Source organism: Rhipicephalus microplus, chromosome 2 (assembly GCF_043290135.1).
Source record: "Rhipicephalus microplus isolate Deutch F79 chromosome 2, USDA_Rmic, whole genome shotgun sequence".
In the NCBI taxonomy this organism is placed as follows: domain Eukaryota; kingdom Metazoa; phylum Arthropoda; class Arachnida; order Ixodida; family Ixodidae; genus Rhipicephalus; species Rhipicephalus microplus.
In genome coordinates this window covers 229284586-229304791 of record NC_134701.1, presented here as the reverse complement: position 1 = coordinate 229304791, position 20206 = coordinate 229284586, and the positions used below count along the sequence as shown (strand labels likewise).

At 48.8% G+C, this 20206-nt stretch overlaps 1 protein-coding gene across 2 annotated transcripts; it reads left to right on the top strand.

Annotated features, from left to right (window-relative positions):
• Nucleotides 1-646: 646 nt before the first annotated feature.
• On the top strand, nucleotides 647-19741 carry LOC119170321 (DNA-binding protein D-ETS-4). Of its 2 annotated transcripts, none has more exons than XM_037421460.2 (5): nucleotides 647-795; nucleotides 2149-2800; nucleotides 5429-5626; nucleotides 8677-8868; nucleotides 16178-19741. In XM_037421460.2, exons 1-5 carry the CDS (start codon nucleotides 751-753, stop codon nucleotides 16549-16551), a joined length of 1461 nt encoding a protein of 486 aa, XP_037277357.2. In that variant the 5' UTR covers nucleotides 647-750; the 3' UTR covers nucleotides 16552-19741. The 2 variants fall into 2 exon arrangements, with proteins under 2 accessions (XP_037277357.2, XP_075733045.1); XM_075876930.1 differs by lacking the exon at nucleotides 647-795 and adding an exon at nucleotides 808-1927.
• Nucleotides 19742-20206: the final 465 nt, after the last annotated feature.

The following is a 20206-nucleotide window of genomic DNA, read 5'->3' as shown; positions in this document are numbered from 1 at the left end:
TCCGGCTGCTGGCCTGCAGGTCGCAGGATCGAATCCCAGCTGCGATGGCCGAATTTTCGATGGAGGCGAAAATGCTGTATGCCCGTGTGCTCATATTCGGGGCACGTTTAAGAACCCCAGGTGGTCGAAATTTTCGGAGCCCTCCACTACGGCGTCTCTCTTAATCACATGGTGGTTTTCGCAAGTTAAACCCCACATATCATCAGAAAGTTGTATGCGCAGACACGTCCACGATAAGATTCAAATTTCAAATTGACTTTCATTTGTACTTCTACTATTATACATTTGGTGGTGGAATTAACGACAGTCTATTTTTCAAATAATGATTTACGAATCTGAGTTTATTTACTGTTTCTCTTTAATACCCACTCTTATCACTTTTATCAGTTTAATAAAGGCCTGTCGTTCCCCCGCACTAACGTCAGCAGGATTTTTTTTTTTTTACTCGCGCGCTCAGAGCCGCTGTCACCATTGTCGGCAATCGGTCTTGGGCATTCCTCTCAGCGGGACCTGCCGCCGTAGCTGCGCGTCTCCGAGCGCCACGCGCATCGCGTCCACAAGGAGCGCTGTCTCGCGCCGCCCTCCCGCCGCGTCTTTCGCGCGCGCAAGTCGCGCCGCCGGTGGCGACGACGTCGATAGGCGTGACGTCACGCCGTGTTGAAGTCACGTGCGCGCGCCGCCCCGTATAAAACCCGAGCGGCCCGCCGGTCGCGTCATAGTTCATGTGCGTGATGTGTGCGTGAGGTAGCAATGTTAAAGTCGCTCGTTTCGCCGCACTACCCAGCCGTGGAACCCGTGAGTATCGCCGTGCACGCGCGCGCGGGCTGCTTGTTGCCGCGATGCCGGTTACACTGAGGGCGGCTTCCAGGGGCGTGTCAGGGCTATTTTTTTTTCCTTAAAAATCATACTGCCAGTTGCCCGGATAGAAGTGAGTAATTTATATTGTGGTTGTATATCACATAAATTATTTAGATATGTAAATCAGTAGATTGAGTAATGATGGTCCCGCAATTAGGTTCCGGCTTGATTTATGTTATGTTCCCCTCCCACAGTTGAAATAATAGTTTTCGTTTTATACTATTAATTTGCCCCTGCCACTGCGATGATGATGATGATGTAAAATTTCAGAAGTGACAGAATTCCCCCACCTGGCCTACTCTAGCATTATCACCTGCTGCACCTGTTACACCTGTTATACCTGCATTTGCCGGGTTATGCGTATGTTCGTGTCTGCTTTCCGGCATGTCCGCCTGACAAGCGGTCACTTTCGAATACAACTGTGTTTGCCCCAATCAGGGCGAAGTCCTGCGCACCACAGGCTGGCATTCGCGCCACCGTGAAGAGACGCTATCAGTGGACCCCCTGGGAAGGCACTTCGTACGACGTCCCGATCGCGTTTATTTGCACCTGTTTGTTTGCCATAGACCCTCCCTTCCCCCCCTCTCCTTCCACGTGCGGAATAAGCGGAGCCCATTTTTACGCCCTCCTTTGGTTTTAGTCTTTTTCCTTCTTACTGCTCGTCCCAATCCGCCCGTGTGCCGAGAGTGGCAGCAACAGCTTAGCAAGCATCACACGACCGAGGGTCGAGCCAACCGGTTTGGGCGAGGAGAGAGATGCCACCACGGTGGCGGCGTTGTACAGCCTGCCAAGAGCCTGGCTTCAAGGAGCGGTGGCCTTCTCCTAATGGCGAATTCGTCTCGCGCGCACACCCATCCTCTCCGCCGTCGCTAGCCGGCCAGGCCGTCCACGAACCAGCCTTCCTACCCACCGTTGCGCCGCCGGCAAAGAGGGCCCCCTCCCGTCTCTGCTAACAGAGAGCGGCCACCAGGCGAACCACTGTCCGATGCCACGCTAAGCGCGCCTTCCTGCCAGGCCTCCTTGGCACACCCTGTTCCCGCATGAACCGACGTCCTCTATGACGAGCCCGGTAAAGAACTTTTTCGACTAAAGCAACCTTGTTCCATCAAACCAGCTGATGTAGGTCCTCTCCAATGGGCGTCAACGAGTTAGATGGTTGGTTGTTGTGGTAAACGTTGCTTGAACTGCGATGACGTAGGCGCGAGAGTTGGCAATAGTCCTCTGTATCTTGTCACTCTGCTCTGTGATCTGTCGTGTTCATCTTTTCCCTCTGTTTTGTCTTTCATGCAGCGTCATCAACTGGTCCCGAGTCCGAGCCACTCTGCGGGCGTCGCCAGTCCAGTCTCCATGGCCGACGCGTGGGGCATGAACGAGCTGGGCGTGTGGTTCGACGAGTCCGATAACGGCGTCTCCGGTGGGCCGCCGGTCGCATGCCGGATCAAGCAAGAGCCGCAGTCGGCTCCTTCGTCACCCATGTCCTGCATGATGAACAACGGCGGTGGCAACGCCATGTTGGACTATCCTGCACTCCTCGAAGAACTGGTGAATGTGACTAAGAACTGCGTCGCGTCTCCCCCGCGCTCGGCGCCCACGGCGATAGCCACCACAGCGCCGGCACCGACTGCGGTTGGGAACACTGCTTCCGCGGCGATGGTGGCTCAGCCGGGCAGCCCCAGCATGTACGACGAACCATGCGCTGGATTAGTGCGCTGCAGCGGCAACGCGGCCATGGCGTACGCACCAGCCAAGACGTGCCGTCCTCCGCCGCCCTCGTACGACCAGCGGCTCGCCATCAAGACTGAGGACTGTGCAGAAAGTGACGCGGCCGCGGATTGTTGCACGTCCCTGTCAGCAGACAAGCTGGACCAGCTTCGACTGCTCGCCATGCAGCAGGCTGCCAAGGACATCGACGTCGCCTGCCAGATCCTCAACATCTCACCGAGTGAGTACTGTTCTTTCATCTCCAATCGCAGTCGCTTGTGGGCGCTGGCGTGTTCTGTAGTCCGTGCAAGAAAAGAGAGAGAAAGTGGTTGTCTGAGTCATCATGGAAAATTAAGTGACATGCTCAATGGATGTCACCAGCGCACAGCTCAGCAAGCTAATAAAGACTTGTGTCTCTATAAATAAGGGAAAATGGGCCTTCATTGGGCACGCAAGTCGTAAAGTGTTGGCGCATATTGCCATAGTTTTCGTAAACAAGAAGTTGAGGAAGTAACTTAGAGGCACAAGGCATTTCTACGCAAAGGATTTCACTGAGCACAAGGCGCAAAGGGAACAATTCATGTTATGATAATGTGCGGGCGTTGTACCATGGTGGTTGGACCACGGATCCATCTGAGCTTTAATGAAGCAGAGTACAGTCTCGATAACAACTCCCGTGTCTCACAATTTCTCATCTGTACTATCATGATACGCCTGAAATACGTTAGCAGTAAGTATTGTCGAGTGCGAACTTTCATACTGCTCCCTTTTCGTTTACTCTCGCACTAGAGATGTGTTGTCGAGAGACGCTGCCATTGTGCCATGTTTGCTTGTTGGTTACGAAACGCACAATTATTTCTCAAAAAAGGATGACTCACATGGAGAGTAGCTGCAATTTTTGGAAATGTTTTTCAATGTGAGAGATTGACGGACCTACGCAGAACTTAAACATTTGGTTTTTTGTGATTGTGAGTTAAGTGAACTGACTCATCGAAATCATTTTGCGCAACTCGTACACATCTGTCGAAACAGATAGTGTTACAGAACAAGATGCATTAGGTCGATTAAACCTGTTTGTGCCACTTCCATTTGCTTGCGTAATGTCAACTGGTTTGGCAGTGTTACCGGCAGTCCTAAACGCCTATGCAAAATGCGAAAGATGCTGCTACTGTTTTGTTAACCAAACTAGACAATCCTGCACGAATATGTAGGCCTAAGCTTGGAGAAATTTATGGCAATAAATATGTGATAGCTGACCGCCGTACCTTCTTGTGCAGCTCTATTTTCTACGAAGAAATGCTGCTTTACACGAAGTAAAATCGTTAAACAAACTTTTTGGCTAAATACCTGATGTCAAATCTGCAGATTTTGCGTGCCGCTCTCCGCTTGATAGACGGGCCTCTTCTCTTACGATGTACAAGCCAGAAGCGATGTCAGCGAGCGGTGCAAGCAACCTTGTGCAGTTTATTTATTGTCACCTAGCCCAACATGGAAGCTTAGCCAGATTTAGCTTGCGCGACGTTATCGTACATTCATGTAAAATTGCGAAGGCGCAAGTCAAACACGAGCAGTATCGGAATGTCTATAGTTCAACCTGATCGCTTCCTACCATTACGAATGGACTGTTTCCTCGATCTCAATTGAACACGGTTAAGGCCGATCTAAATTTTTATCCGCTCATTAGTCGTTTATCTGAGTGACGGGATGAACTGATTTTTGTTATGAGTGCCGGCCACTTTAACGCGACTGCTGCGAGAAAAACAAACGGAAAGTGGAGAAAACCAAGTAAGCATGTCGGGCGATGATAACTTATGGGTAGATATAAAGACATGCCGGCATACATCGCCAACTTTCAGTACAAGTGAAACATCCTCAAAAGTGTCTCGTCTTCGACAATCTATACACGTTTGACACCGCCCCTTTGGGCGTTCCCAAAACGCGCAACCTTTCAATGCCAGCGCGTTCGCCTGCTTGCATCTTAAACGTGTTGGAAGTTGCCGGGCTTGTTCGCTCCCTCAAGATTTTACACCGTGTAGTCACGATTGAAGCGCATACGATTCGAGGCCGTGCTTCTTTAGTTCTCTTTGGTAGGCGTTGCTATGTCTGGTCCACGTAAATGTTTCTTGTTTGATGGTGGTCATTTATAACTGATATTTTTGCGAGCCGCAACTCGCAGAGAAATGATTCAATGACAGGATTGCGTAATATCTAGGGCTAGGACATGGCACTTCGAAACTGACATCAGTATTTTACTGAGATCGCGTTGGAGAGTTTCAGATGATGATGGGAAATGAGAGAGGCATCCCTAATTAGGGCTGCAAAATGGCGCCCTCCATGGTGATACGCTTGAATTGTTTTTCCACATGAAAATGTGAATGAAGGAAATGGCTTACTTTTACACTGTAAACACACCTGCGAGATGTGCAAGCATGACGACAATGGGTCGGTATTCGTGCCACTTTATTTCGTTCTTTTGGCACAATCGATTAAACCGTCAATTTAGGCCGATCTGTGTGCTGAAATAAATGGGATGCCTCTGATGTTGCTCGTGAAAAATGATAACGATAATAATGAGAGTAGAATGTTCGCGTTATTCTCGTCCTCGGCTTTTCGAAGCATTGCGCAAAATTATGATAACCTTGGGAAAGCAGAAACAAAAAGAGTTACATTACGGAATACCGCTCTAATTAGAGGGCATGCGCATCGATCGGCCGTGCTGGCATTGCATCATCCATTGTCAACTGCCTGCTGAGAAGAGAAGCTGAACAAACTCTTTCCTTGAAATGTATATAGCATAAGACTAATGGAATAAGGCGTCTAGCATAAGGCTTCAAGGTTTCTTTTCTTTTTTTCCTCTCGTTTTGCACAGATCCCTATCAGTGGAGTGTGGCTAATGTCCACTCGTGGCTGGTGTGGACTCAGCAGCAGTACGGCTGCCCGTCCTTCAGGACCGACTACTTCAACATGAACGGCGCCGCACTGTGTTCCCTCAGCGAGGAAGACTTCAGAATCCGTGCCCCAGGATCGGGCGACATCTTCAGCGCACAGCTCGAAATATGGAAGTCTGGTGAGTGCGAATGTTATATAACATATCGCTTCGCTGATGTAATCGATGGTACCGTATCTAACAGAGACGTATAGCCGGGGCAACCATCGGTGTCGGGGCATCTTACCAAAGAAACAGATATGAGCATAATCCACGAAAGGAAATATTGAGATGCCAAGCAAGACTAATGTCCTATTCGAATCCCAACGATGGATGGCAGATATACAGGAACAGCATTCATTGTTAAAAAATAAGGTCTGGTTGGATTATGGTATGAGCCCACCATTGTTAAAAAAACTAGTTCTGGTTGAATTACGGTATAAATCGCACAATCGTCTTTTCGATTGGCTGGCTGTTTGCATATAAAATTATTCATCGCTACGCTAATGTTCGTTTTATGGTTTTGTTGTCGCGGTTTTACGTTTTAAATGGGTGTTGTATCCAACCTTCAAACCATCGCAAATGTCCCATGCTTACCGTAATTGGTACTAGTGAAGTATGTTGTAAAATGCAACACTATTATCGCAAACATGCTCGCAGTGCTCCTGTCGACGCCTTGAGAAACTGTGGTTACGTTGGAAACTGACGCTACCGTATTTTTTACTCTGGGCTCGTAACAGCACCAAATGGCTAAAGCAGTAGCGCAGCACAAATTACCAATCGAGATGGTGATGTAGACTGTGACGCCTTTCGTCGAACAAGCTGCGACAGCTATATTAGAATATGCTTGTACTTTTTTTTGGGACCCGTCAAAAGTAGGCTTGATAAAGAAATTAGCAAAAGTTCAAAACAGAGCAGCCAGGTCTGTCTGGAATCGGTATGGACGAAATCACAGTTGTACCGAAATGAAAAAGAAATTAAACTGAGACTCACTTTCATCACGACGTAAAAATATATGTTTGAAGTTGCTATATCAGATATTTCACAATAAAAAAGGAATTGACAGAGAAATTTACTTAAACAGCCCAATTACATATCTAAACGTACAGATCGCATACACAAAATAAGGCCGTACCAGGCCAGGATCAACCTGTACGGAAATTCGTTTTTTTTTGTTAAAACTAATAATCAATAGAGCAGTCAGCTGTCTGAGGAAGTGTACAGTGGCAATAAAGATGTATTTTTTTTTATCTTTGTAACCCCTCTTGCTGTAACGCCTCTGGGCAAAGCGAGTTTGTCTATGAATAAAGAATAAAAAATATATATACCGTAGCAACAGTGTAGTCTCCAGGGTGACAATTGCTATGTAACGAGAATACTGCGCACACGCTGCCAATAGTGTTTCAGAGGTGTACAAAAACAGCCTTGCTGACAGAGAGTGCTGAAGGCAGACATGTCTATCGCGCAAGTGCCTCTGCAGTGGAACATTAAGCGCGCCGTTGTATGCAGCCTGATAGCGCAGCGGGGCGACAGAAAGCTGCTTTTTGTTAATATTCTCACGATCGGGGGTCTGATAGTGTTCGCCGCACTAATGCGCGGATGATAACCTTGTACGCGTCTAGCCATGATAGGCGCTTAGTGGGTTTCAGGTGGTGAGTACTACATTAAGCCACCAGCCATTAGACTTTTTCCTCTTTGAACTGTAGAAGACTTAGCGGAAGCTTTGTAAATCGCCTGTTTCAAGCTTTTGTGAGACAGAAGCACCTTATTTTCCAGAGTGCAGTCTAGTCTATAGCTCTTAAAGTCGCCGTACATTACGTTCACAATTCTCTAAATACTTATGAAATTTATCCCCTGAGGTTTCAAGGCCTCAGTCCTTTGTCTCAAATAGCTGAAGTTATGTTACGTGCATATTTTTTTTTTCGTTTTTTTGCGCTGTACCAATTCATCACCATCACTGCACTACGTTCAAAGTCGTGTTTGGGCCACTGGCCTAGCACTTCCGGCAAAAGCCATGCCCTAAGAGAGAGAGGGGAAGCAAGGGTAGATAACCCAACCAGACTGGAAAATTATGGTTTCTTATCCTACACTACAGAGACAAAGTAAAATGAGTAAAAAGGTTGAAAGGAGAGCGGAGACGAGGAGAAGGCGTGTGAGAAACGCAAAGACAGCATACAACGGCACGGTGATGTAATAACGCGTTGAAGGGGCGAAAGAGAATAATATGACAATCAGGACGAAAACGAAGAGTCGTAGTCTGCTTGTAGAGCGACTTTCGCGCGTGGAGAACTGCCAAATATACAGTCATATTTAGCTCCCTTTCATGTTAACTTGCCTATAGGGAGTGTTGACTTGAAAGCCGCAAGTAAAACATGATGTCAAACAGATCATGACCACTAAATATGCACACGATCCCAGCGCGTATCAGACTGTAAAGGTTGGGTTACGAGGTTGTAACGTTTTTTTCGGCAGCAAGTCGTCATCGTCACCATCGTATCGCGAGGCGAACTGCAAACGCGCTCTGAATATGACGCCGACAGCAAATAGCGGTACGCGCCTCCTATCGCTGCTGACGTCGCTAGGTTAGAGCTATTCGCGTCCCCCTCTTACCACAAAGCATGGGAACAGCACACTATATGCTGCAAAGAATATGGAGTGACACTACCTCAGGAAGCGCCTAAAAAAAAAAAAAAAGGTTCAGCTGCTGACACAGGCAGATAGGTAGTGAGGAGCAAAGAAGCTGACAAGTCGCTAGACTATAAATAACACGCGTAGCATGTATGTCAGTGCCGTGTCAGCAATCTGTCGAACCGTTTTAAAGTTATTTCAACACCGAGCGAGGCTTCTTGTTTGCGACAAACGCAAAGCTCTGAAGAATACAAATCACTCTGCAAAACCGCGAACATATATGTGAAAACGTGGTTTTAGCGCCTCGGAAGTCAGCAAGGCTACCACTGAACATATTCAATACAACAAGAACCACTTCGAATGCTGCTTAAAAAAGTAAAAAAAAAGTTTACTCTAGAAACGGATGCGTTTTTAGGGAAATACCGACATCAAAACGTGAATAAAGACACGGTCTATAGATGCGTGGAGGCAAGTCATTTGTGTCTCTTTGTGTGTGCGATAGCTGCAGACTCCTACATGACGCGGGAGTGACATCCTTTGTTTTGCTTCTTTGTCTCGCGCAGCCGCGCACCTGCGGACGTCCGAACAAAATCATCAGCAGCCAGGGCAACGGTCGACGCATTTCTGCCCCGAAGACAGCGTGCTCGACCTGGCCAGTCTTCTGGGCCAAACCATCTCGGGCAGCGGGACGCCGGACGCCTCGCCGCCCCTCAGCCACCACAGCGACAGCCACAGTGACGCCGCGCACAGCGACGGTGAGTAGTGGCTCCGTAAGCCCGTGCCTACACTTTCTACCGGCTAAACTCTTGCAGCGAGCTCCTCCAGGCCATCCCGTCAATAAGTGAGCGTTTGAATTGTATGCGACGGGGAACAACAACAGATCCTCAAAGAGCGCATTGAAAGACGAGGTGCAGATATTTTCCAAGAGCCGAGCAGGATCTTTCGGACAGAAATGGTACTATAAATGGTAGAGGTATACGGCTCAGGCTAGCGTCGGCAATAATATTCTGGGAGCTGTTGAAGAAGGTCGCGGGCTCGAGTACTGGACCCGGCGGCCGCGTTTAGATGGAGGCAAGATGCCAGAAGCCCGCCAGTGTGCTTAGATTTAGGTGCACGTTAAAGAACACGTGGTGCTCTTGACATTTTCGGGGCCCCGCGTACTATCATCGTAATCGCATTGTGTTATTGTGGTATCCATCTGTCCTTCTTTTCCCCCTCCCCTTATTGTAGGGTAGTAAACCAAATGCAACCAATCTGGTTAACGTCTCTACCTTTCTCTCATTTTATTTTCTCTCTCTCAGAGACGAAGCTCCAAGTATCATTATATCATGAAAAATGTTAAGATAGCACGCGTGAAGAAACTTTTAGGCGTGCTGTTCGCCAATTTCAAAAGTGTTGCTAACTAACGGGAAACTGCAAAAGACCAAGAAAAAAAAAAAAGCCCTCATTCTGGCCGCTGCACGAGGAATGCTCGCTTTTCTTGCATGGAGGCTCTGCGGAGAAGACCTCGTCCTGCGCGAAGTTTCTTGCTCTTAGCAGCAGCAACGGAACGCTGTGAGGCCCGAGATTTACGTACCTTTGTTGCGCCTCGCTTGACGCCGAGAGAACATAAAACGGGAGACTGTCACTTATTCCAATGGTTGCGACGCATCTCGACTCATCCACATTCAGTTACCGCTTAGCTCCGTATTCGGTTGCACTGAAGAGTACGTTTCTTGTCGTCGTTGTTGTTGTTCGTTAGGTTTGGTATCGTGCGTTTCATGCGCTGGTTCTTTACGATCCTAGACTGCGCTAGCACACATATTGAGCTAATCATTCGGCTCGTCAACCGACCTCTGCTATGAAGGTCAATAGAGTTTTGTTTCCAAGAATGCCCTTTCGACCTGATGTTTACGCCATTTGGCATAGCTTTTATGTGCGAGGGTAGCGAGACCTTTAGTAAAAAAAAAAAATTGTTCATGCATATGGGTACAGCGCACCACAACATGGACACAAAAGATAGAGAGAGACACACACACACCGCTAAGCGTCTCACACACACAGCGTGCCTCTTTCGTGTCCTTGTCGAGGTGTGCTATACCAACATGAATCATCAACCCCACCCAACAAGCCCGGCAACGTGCCTTAGAAAAAAAAAAAAAAGAACGTCGTAATCAGTTTGTTGCTAGCGGTTCGGTAGGGTGTCTGGGAATCAGGGCTGTGCGGCATTGCACTCAATTATGCAACATGCTGTTGAACGGACGGCGACAACCTTATCAGTTCTTACGACCGTGTAGGTTAGGTGCTGGAGCAGCTGACGTGGCACTGCAGCCGTTCTAGTCGGGAAAGAAGGCGTTGCTAGGGCAGTAACCACAGTTTCTCTGCCTTTTTTTTTTTTCTTTTCGTTGAAATGTCTTGAGCGAAAAAAAAAGAAGGTGTTTAGTAGATTAATTAACATACTCGCCCTACAGTTTACTGCTTACAAGCTGCCGATAATATAACAATATCAAGCGTAAATGGAACTACGGTTTTGTTTCGCTTCATAAGACTGCTTGCCGAAACGCGCCACACTTGATTGACATCTGACGGTTTGTATTTGATAAATTTGATTGGTGTCATGTTCGCCGTGCAGCGTTTTTGAGCAAGTAAACCATCGACGACTCTCTGAAATTTCTTTTCTCTGGACGTAGGTAACCTGTTCTTCAGAGAACCATTGATTCCTTCGTAATGGTCATCAACATAATCAGATCTCTACCCGATTTTTCTACACCTCTTCATAACTGTGCATGGCAAACGCTCATCTCGTCTGACATAGTGAAGAACCCTCGCATGGTTGTGAATCTTAGTAAGCGATGAGAAGAAATCAGAGCCGTTGCTATTTCGTTCGAGCAGTTGTCGAGGTCAGCTGGCACCCTCTTCATTTCTGTTACGGCGATAAGAACAATTCGTAGTCTTCACTTTCAACGCTCAATAACCGTCGTCTGCTGGATACGTGCTTCACGCGACGTCCATCCATTGTCGGCGATGCCCGCCGTAGCGCCATAAAAGCTCCGGCTGTGTGCGTTTGTGTGTGTAGCTCAGCAGACACAAGGGACTAGATGACGCCTTTCCGCCGGTCTTGCAGCAACGTCGAAACGACGTGAGTCAAGACAGCAGTAAAAAAAAACACACAAAAAAAAACGTACACCTCGAGTGAGCGCGGGCAGGGCTTTCGTGCGCAGCGGTAGGGGCGACGTTTCCGCTGATAGCAGCGCTGATGGCGCGAGTCGCTGCTCGTTGTGTCGCCCGTTCGCGTAGACGTAGTGGGTTGCCGTCGCTACTGTTGGCTGTTGCTTTCGCTGCGTTCCCTTCTTTTTCTTTCTCTTTTTTTTTTGCGATCGTTTCACGAGCTTTCTTCTCGGGGTCCTTCCAAATTACACATTCAACACCCCCCTGCGAAAAACACGGGCTACCAGTCATGCCGGTTCGACTTCGTTCTTTTTCTTTCTTTACGCCGCTGCTCACGCAACAAAGGGGCCCGCTGTAAAGAAGCGCGCCACTAAACTTGGCTTTGCGCAAGGAGGACTGGTGTACGTGGGCGATGGACGTCTTGAAGAGTAACCAGGAGCGGGGGTGAGGGTGCAGGTTCGAAACCGTGGGTATGAGATAACGCGAGTATCTGTGGCTGTTAGATCCAAAGAGGGAGGTAGGAAGGGAGAGAGGCAGGTGGAATTGGGAGGTTTCAGGAGGAAGGAAGGTGGTGTTGCTTGATTTGCCCCGAAGAGCGACAAGTTGGAGAGGGCGAAAGCTATTGGCCGCCACCAGCGAGAGATTGGTATTCCGCGAGTTCTCAGCGCGCTCTCACGTGCAAAAACAAACACACGCAGGCCAGAGAGGCACGAAAATTTCCCAATTTGGAGCCGCCGATCTTTTTCGAGCGACGGGGAAGAGATGAGGGGGTTGATGGCGGCCGAAGGAAAGAGCTGGGCTCGGCCATCCGACGCATCCCTCTCCACCTTCACGCAACCGGCGAAGGAACCGGCACCAGCGCCTTGAAAAAGGCAGCATCGGTGGCTTCTCCAGAAGCCTAACCTGACTCGGGTCAGAGCTGCCGCCGACGCTGCTACTACCTTCTTCCCGAACGGCAACCTGTTCTTCAACTTCCCGCCCATCTAGAGGAGAGGTGGTCGGCGAGGAGGGAGGGGGGCAGCTAAAAAAACTGGCTCGAACGATGATGCTGCCGTAAGAGCCGACGAGCAGCCAAGTTCGCTGGACGCTCGAGGGGGCCCGACGCTGGAATGCGGCCGTTCTACCGGCGGCGATTGGGCCTGGAATCTTTATAGCCGCCGCCACAGCCGCTGTTGGCTCGGTTTCCCCCCCCCCCCCCTTCCCCCCTCGGCTGCGATGGGCGTCGGCTCCTCTCGCTAGGTTGCCTGCTTCCACTTTTCGAGCCGACCCTCCCCGTGCCATCTCCTTCGCTGCCGAGTTTCCCCCCCTCTTGTTTCGACCTCTTCGCGAAGGCTCGCGTGGATGGAAGAGAACAGGGCGTGGTGGATTACTCCGCGAAGCTACTCGAGCCGCCCGTTCACCCTCTCCCAAAGCCGCCTACCCTCTTTCGGGTGTTGCCGCCGTAAGGGTGAGGGGAAGAAAAGTTTCATTTCGGGGCGCGCTCGGGCGCGCGCACTCAGTCCTCGCCTTGGCCCGCCGCGCGGCTTCATTTTTTTTCTTCGTTTTATTCGCTCGTTATTGCTCCTTCTTCCTTTCTTTCTTTCTCCCACGTTCTCGTTGATTTAGCCGCAAGGGCAACGGTCTGAAGGCCTGAGTGGCCGGTCCCATCTTCCTTCCTTCTTCTTCGTCTTCTTCCCGAGTGGACGTCGTTGTTGTTGCTTGCTCCTTGTGTTTTTCTGCCCTCCCGTTTCGTTTATCGCCACCACCCCCTCCCCCGAAACCTCTCTCCTGCCGTGCACCGCTGGCCCGGCTCGGGACAGGCCGAGCCGAATTGATCGTTGGCTTTCAGGCTTGGGCTGGCGGCGCACCTGCCTGTCCGATGGTGGTGCCTCTCTTCTCGAACGCTTCGAAACAAGCGGGAGCGGACTTTCATTATCTCTTCTGTTGCTGCTGCTACTTCTGCCGCGGCTTCACTGGCTTTGGGCAAAGGAATGAATATACATACGTACACCTCGGCTCCCCCGTGTTTGGCGCGGCTTCAGGGGGCATGGTTACTGCACCCGCTCATTTCTCTCCAGCTACGAGTCTTTTTTTTTTCTTCACCTTTGATTTTCGGATGCTTAACCGCCGGTCGGCATTCTGGACATCCCAGGACCCCTCTCTGTCGGGCTTCGAGGCTGTTCTCCGGGCCGTGCTTACGTGGCGCGTCCACAGCGACCTGGCCGACTTGGAGACCGTTTATAAAGCGCGATGCATGACCTATGTTTTGAGCCTGTCTCGGCGTCATTACTTCAACTAAGGTTCGACGTCTTGTTACAGCGCCAGTCTGGCGTCGTCCCTGATAGCATCCGTCTAGCGTGGCGTGGTGGGAGATGACAGTGTACGTCCTCGAGTAATAATAAAGGTTAGGATCTTGCAGCGGTGCCAAGGTCAAGGCGCGAGCTCAGCAAGCTAGCGGGAGGAAACGAAAAAAGACAACAAATCAACGGAACACTGTGGGAACTCTCTCGCTAAGCACATGACGAAGTCTGCGCATAACATGACGGAGAATGTATGCGCAGAGTTGGTATACGCAGGGTTGGGATGCTTCGTTTCTTTAGAATATGGGCTTGGAGATGTGTTCGAAAGGTTGTTTTCAAGCTGCGTTAGGAGACAGTCTACAGTCGCACCCTTCCATCTACCACTCTTCCAAGAACACTCTATTTTGATGAGAGCTGCTAGTACGACACACTTCGCCACACTACGCCAAGTTGACTTCTTTGCATGGCGCCTCGTAACAAACGCGTCAATGTTCTGCGGCTCTGTTCTCACAAAGGAAACGTACGTTGCGTTGATGTACTTCGCGTAGAAGAAACAAAACAGTGTAAGAAAACAACACGACGAGGGGATGACACCACGATAGAAAAAAGGGGGCACGAAAGTGACTGCCGTGGCCGGAAAAGGGAAATAATGGGTCGCCGCGACTGGAGTGGGTGTTGTGTGGGTGCCCTACGCTCATGGTTCGTCGCACCGCAGGAGCAGTGGACCTTGAGCGCCAGCACACCTGCCGTTGCCTCGCGTGCACCGGTGGTTGATGTCTTCCTGCGCAAGTACTCGACGCAGCGACTTAGAAGAGAGGACCGTTGACACTATATTCGCAGCTTCGTGGCTATGGCGCACTGAGGTGCATCGCTGTGGCTACCATGAGCACTGAAGCAGTACGCTGAATGGCAACGGAAGCGAGGTCCAGTGTTAGTGACTTGGATCGAGACTCGCGTCTGTGGCCGCTTGCGTGTTCCAGACCATGGATTCCCACGAGTAGAAGAACCCGTGTCGCCTGTGCAGTCAAACTTAATTTCTCGTTCGCTGCGACCGCTCGCTTGAGTGCACCGGAGAAGTGTGTCGCGCGCTCTACGGATAAGATTAAGAGAAAGAATAGAGAACGGTGCGTAGCGGCAATTTGAACCTGTCGTAAGGGCAGGTAGCAGCGTCGTACACCTCAAGATTTCGACAAGACTCTCGTCTCATTACCTCTTACGTTCTGTTGATGCAAAATAGTCGTTTATATGAAAGAATCTTGCTTTGGTTCTCTTTCAATCGTCAGTTGAAGAGGCAAACAGAATCTTGGCATATCCCACGAACAGCGACCTTCTTTCCAACCAGCGGCGTACGTGTTGGCTCGTCGCATCTACGATCTGCTCGCGTCGCATGTGGCTACGATTCAAGTAATGAACTGGCCCGGGGCCCTTGTTTACTTGCCCCATACCCTCTGGCAATTCACCTTTCTGCGCAGCTCAAATGACCTCGTATTTCGCTATGCCTCAGACGAGACAACGAGAAATGGGCTAGCTGTCGGGTTTTATTCCCGTGACCCGACTCATGACAGCAATTCACTCTGATCCCTGAAAAACCCTTGGCATTATCTTGGCGACGACGTTGTCCGCGCTTCTTTTTCTGCTTCGTCGGTTTTTCTTTCTCCACGCCAGCGTCGTATCTTCTCTTATCTCTGTACAGCAGTTGTTTTTATTTGCCCTTCTACATTGCACTCGGCGGATGAAAGCCAGGTGCAATATCACCGTTATGGTGCGCCATTCAACGCTCCAGAATGTGAACGCGAGGCGACCCGCGTTATATATCTAGTGCCCAATTACGCACTAAAGCCATTTAAGCCTTGCAAAAATTAAGAATAAAAAAATGAGGTTTCACTAATCGCTTCGAACTCCCGAGTTTGGGCGAAGCAAGAGCGTGAGCTCACCAGAAGGGCATTGTTCTTCGCTTGTTGCACTAGAGGCTGTTCGAGTACCTATTGGCACAATGCTGCGCAACAACAATATGCACTTTCCGCTAGCCACGCCCTCCTAAATCACTGCAGTAATGCTCTATTGCTAGTGTCGGCAGCATTTGTCGGCATTTCCCATTTATCTGGCTGGCTCCACGAACGTCGCGCTCTTTAGAGACCACAGCATCGCTTGATCGTACGAACTTTTTTTTTTCATGAATTTCGTGGGTTTCTTTACTGCGAAAAAGTACAATATAAATAATGGGGTTGTGGCACATATTTCAGCTGCCACAAAGCAAAAAAAAAAACTCAGATTTTATTTATTCTTACTTAAAGCGCGGGATGAACAAGTGACTTGATTTGAACCACTTGGTCTTCATATTGAATGTAAAGCAGTGCTATCAGACAAGCATCTACCAGGGATTAAAAGAAAGACCGTTGGAGGGCAGGGCTTGTCCTGTTGTTTTGTCGTCGTCGTCGTCGTTGTTGTTGTTGTTGCTGCTGGTGTTGTTGTCGTTGTCCTCATCTCTTAACATCGCTTTATATTGGACTAATAAGACGAGTTCGCTGTGAACAACGCCGACAAAGTGCTGTACCGTTTGCCTAGGCTTACGACTTCAATGGTTCACTAATTCATTCACTCATCTAACCTAACAAGTTTCGTCTCTCTGTCATTTCAGACGACGCCAGCGATACGAGCAGTGACATTGCCGAGCGCTGCCTGGGTGCCACCGGCGTCACTCTGACGTCGGGTGCCGCCGCCCGTACCCCTTCGTCGTCTCACATCCACCTGTGGCAGTTCCTGAAGGAGCTTCTGTCGCAGCCGCAGCTGTACGGCAGTTGCATCCGCTGGCTGGACCGCAACCGGGGCGTCTTCAAGATCGAAGACTCGGTGCGCGTGGCGCGGCTCTGGGGCAAGCGCAAGAACAGGCCGGCCATGAACTACGACAAGCTGAGCCGCTCCATCCGCCAGTACTACAAGAAGGGCATCATGAAGAAGACGGAGCGCTCGCAGCGGCTCGTGTACCAGTTCTGCACGCCCTACAGCTGTTGATGATCCCGGTTCCCTGTAAGGGCGGCCCGACCCGACCAGGCTTTCTCAGCTGGTTCTGGGCCTCGGTCGGTGCATTCGTGGCCGCCTGGGTTCCCCCCCAAAAAACGAAACGCAAACAGTGTGCGTTGTACCGTGTTTGTCGCATATTTCTCTTCGAAATACTTTACTGCCCTGTCGCCTTCTTCCTCTTTGCTTCTCTCGCACCCCTGCTGCTATATTGTTTTTTTTTTCTCCAAAGTTTCAGTATTGTGTTGTATACAGTGCCTACGCCGTGGGCATAACGTCTATTGAGGCTCACAGTGGATGTGAAAAGCCAGGAGAACTTTTTGTCGCATTCTCAGTAGCGACCATATGAATGTGCACAACACTTTAGTTATATTACAGTCCGCAAAAGCAAAGAAAAAACAATGAAAGCAGAGAAGGAAACCTGAATGTGAAAATTCAAAGATGATGGTTGACCGCCGCGAATAAGCTGATAGTGTTTCGAAATTTCTGGACACAAAGCCCATAAATTAGCAGTTAGAAGCTTCACTTGTTTTAGCCAGGATATATTTAATCACACCACCGTTAAAATCAGGTCTTTTGAACCCACACGATTGACAACACATGCAAGCACAGGTTATCAAAAAAAAGGTGATGCTGCTGGGATGGGCATGGGTTCTCTGGAGGTTGTTTTCGTTCTGTACACAGAAGCAGGCACACTTAAGCCAGTGACAACTTGGACGTCTTTTTTTGTCTAAAGTGTGGCCTCGCTTTCGACGTCCTTCTTCCCTTCCCGCAGTTTTCCAGCTTTGCTGTTGCTGCTACTCGCTTCCTTTTCCCTCTGAACCCCACAACATTCCCGGCTGGTCCGGGATTGTATGGCGGATGCTTTCCATCTCTCTAAGCGTGCATGCTGAGGTCTTCCTGCGCCGGCGATCTGCTCGCGACGCTTTTTATTTTTTTTTTACTGCTTCTACCAAGCACTTCTGTTTTTTTACTCAAATGATGTGTCCTCTGTTTGCAGTTGTTCAGTGTGTTTTTTTATACAATTTTTTTCTTTGCATTCCAGTTATTTATTTATTTGTTCGCGCCACGAACTGTTGATTGTGCGGACACACACACACACTTATTACACATGGATCTCGTGTTTGTTGTGACACACACAACCGGTGGTGATGTTAGTGGACGGTGATCTGAAACAAAAAAGAGGGAAGACTGTGCCGGACTTTATACTTAATCGTGTGCTCTCCTGTTTGTTTTTAATTTTTTGAAGAAAACTACCAGTGAGTCACATGAACATTTTCTTTTGTTTCCGAAGACAGTAAAATGTCTATCTCGCTCACGAAAAGAGGTTGTTGGAAATAGAGGAACAAGTGGATGTTGTCCTCGTTCATTGTGCTTTATATATTATTTCATGTTTTTGTCTTAAAGCTACGTGTTGAAGTCGCATCCTTCGTTCTCTCGAACATCTTATTATTTATTTCCTCCCCATCGATCGGTCAGACCTCACATAGGTGTCAAAATCCGCCGCGCAATTCATCGCCTCCACACTGTACATTTCCCCGTGCCGCCGCTTCATTGGTATTTCTTCAAATATGTTGCATGAAATCTAATACGATGAGATGAAAGATTAGCGCCGTATCGCGGTTCTTGCCGCCTACAGTACGTCTCGCCTGTCTGACAGCCGACGCAAGCAGACCTCACCATGAACGCCGTGTATTCTTATATGTGCGTTTTTTTTTTCTTTCTAAATGTGTGTCAGCTTCCCCATTGCCGCGTACTTCGTCAAAAGAAAAAAAAAATGTACCTTTCGCCGACGCGACGAGTGGGACTGGGTTGTGACGTTGGGGATGACGTTGGGCGCAGCCCGTTGCGGGAGTTACTCGCGGTAAATGACGTGGTTGCCTCGGCCGTCCATTCCCCCGCGTTGGTGCTCGGTCCTTTCACAGGGAGTCCCTCGATCCCAGAGGCCTGCGGTCGCGCCCTATGTGGGGATGCGGATCGCCATGAGATGGCGCTGGGGAACAATCGAGTCCCGTCTCCCCCACCTCGGCGTTTAGGCGAGAGTGAAATCCCGTATATCCGTGATATGACGGGCAGTATGTTCTAAGAACAACCCCTCCCCCAATCCCCCTCCCCCATTTTTAATATATTATCAAGGTATTGTCGCAGTGTTGCTGTGAATCAGTGTATGGTGAAAGAGGTTGGGTTTCGCTGAGGTGTTTTGTTTTTTATTGCTCTCGCTCTCTTTTGAAAAAAAATTATTGTACACTGTTCTTTTCGTTGTAGAGTTCCTGTGAAATTGTTGCTCTGCCTCTCTCACTCCGTTTGTTAAATTGTGCTACGTGGATTTAATTGAGAAGAACCTTCGCAACCTGTGGAGAAACGTTGGTTTTTGTAAAAACAAAAAAAGGAAGTAATTCATCAGATAGCCAAGAAAGGGCTAAATTTCAGTGATACACCCTAATGGACGCCACACCCTGGTGATACGGTTAGTGATTACCTTAAACATAATTAACCCGGTCCAAATGCTGAAAGTTTATTTGTTCAGAAAAAAAAGTATTGTACGAGCCTCCAGTTCTGTTTGCATGCCTGTAGGTACGTGCTTTTTTAATATGTGTAAATCTGTGTGATTTGCACGTTTAAAAATTGTTACTCTGGTAAAATCAAGCCATCAGTCTGTATTAGGTTAGATTTCTTAAGATGACCTTCTTATGTTATTATACGTTATTTGGTCTTTGACTGAAACATTTCTTTTTTTTTTTTGCTGAGGCCACTTATGTACAAAGTTTGTCAGTGTACTTCCGTCTCGACTCGTGCCTTCATGCTTCTTGTGCCTTGTGCGTGTGTACCACTGTTTCTTTGTTATTGCGTACAATCGCCCACCAGCGTCTCTGGTTACCTTGACAGATTTGTCAATGTTAACTTGAAGGCAGCTTGGGAAAGGCTCGCTTCGCCCGTTCATCTTGCCCGCTCGTATAGCGATATACGAAGCGAGCAACATGCCACGTTAACTTGTTATCACCGTATGTATTGTCTATCACGGCGGTAAATTTTTTGTCCATTTCGGCACAATTGTACAGTGCATCTACACAATTATTTTATTTACTCGACACAATTCTGCTTCAACATTGCTTTGACAGCGTCTGTCGCTTGTACTGGAGGTTGTGTTTCGAGTTCGAAATAAACTCCTCTGTTTAAAAACTTACTACGTTCTCCATGCTGTCGAGCCTCGAAGGATTCCACATCGCATTCTCAAACAGAAGACTTGTGAGAAGGCTGTGGACTCGGGACTCTTGCACTGCATTTTACAACGCTTGTAGCACGACAGCTGTACGAGTTCACAGTTTCCATGACTTTCTGCTAGTGGATGGATGGATACTATGGGGCGTCCTCTTTGTAAAAGGGCGGTGACCTGTGCGCCACCAAGATCGATAAAAAAAAAACACAAACTTTTGCGTTTGTTTCAAGTCGGCTGTACTTCGATTGAAACTATTTTTTGATAGAAAAAAAAAGACCATAATTTCACAGCCCAACTCTCCGCGCCTTCCGGTGCACTGACCATATTCGTCCACTATTTTTGCTCATTATCACTACTACTCAGCCACCAGTCACCTAATTGTCTCCTTATTATTACTGTAGAAGGTCGAACTAAGTTCGAGCGCCACAGTGG

Bases quoted from the DNA above. Each gene is read 5' to 3' on its own strand.
- LOC119170321 (XM_037421460.2), top strand. From the start codon at position 751: ATGTTAAAGTCGCTCGTTTCGCCGCACTACCCAGCCGTGGAACCC. The intron at 2,801-5,428 runs GTGAGTACTGTT...CGTTTTGCACAG, and splicing joins GATCCTCAACATCTCACCGA to ATCCCTATCAGTGGAGTGTG. The intron at 5,627-8,676 runs GTGAGTGCGAAT...TGTCTCGCGCAG, and splicing joins GCTCGAAATATGGAAGTCTG to CCGCGCACCTGCGGACGTCC.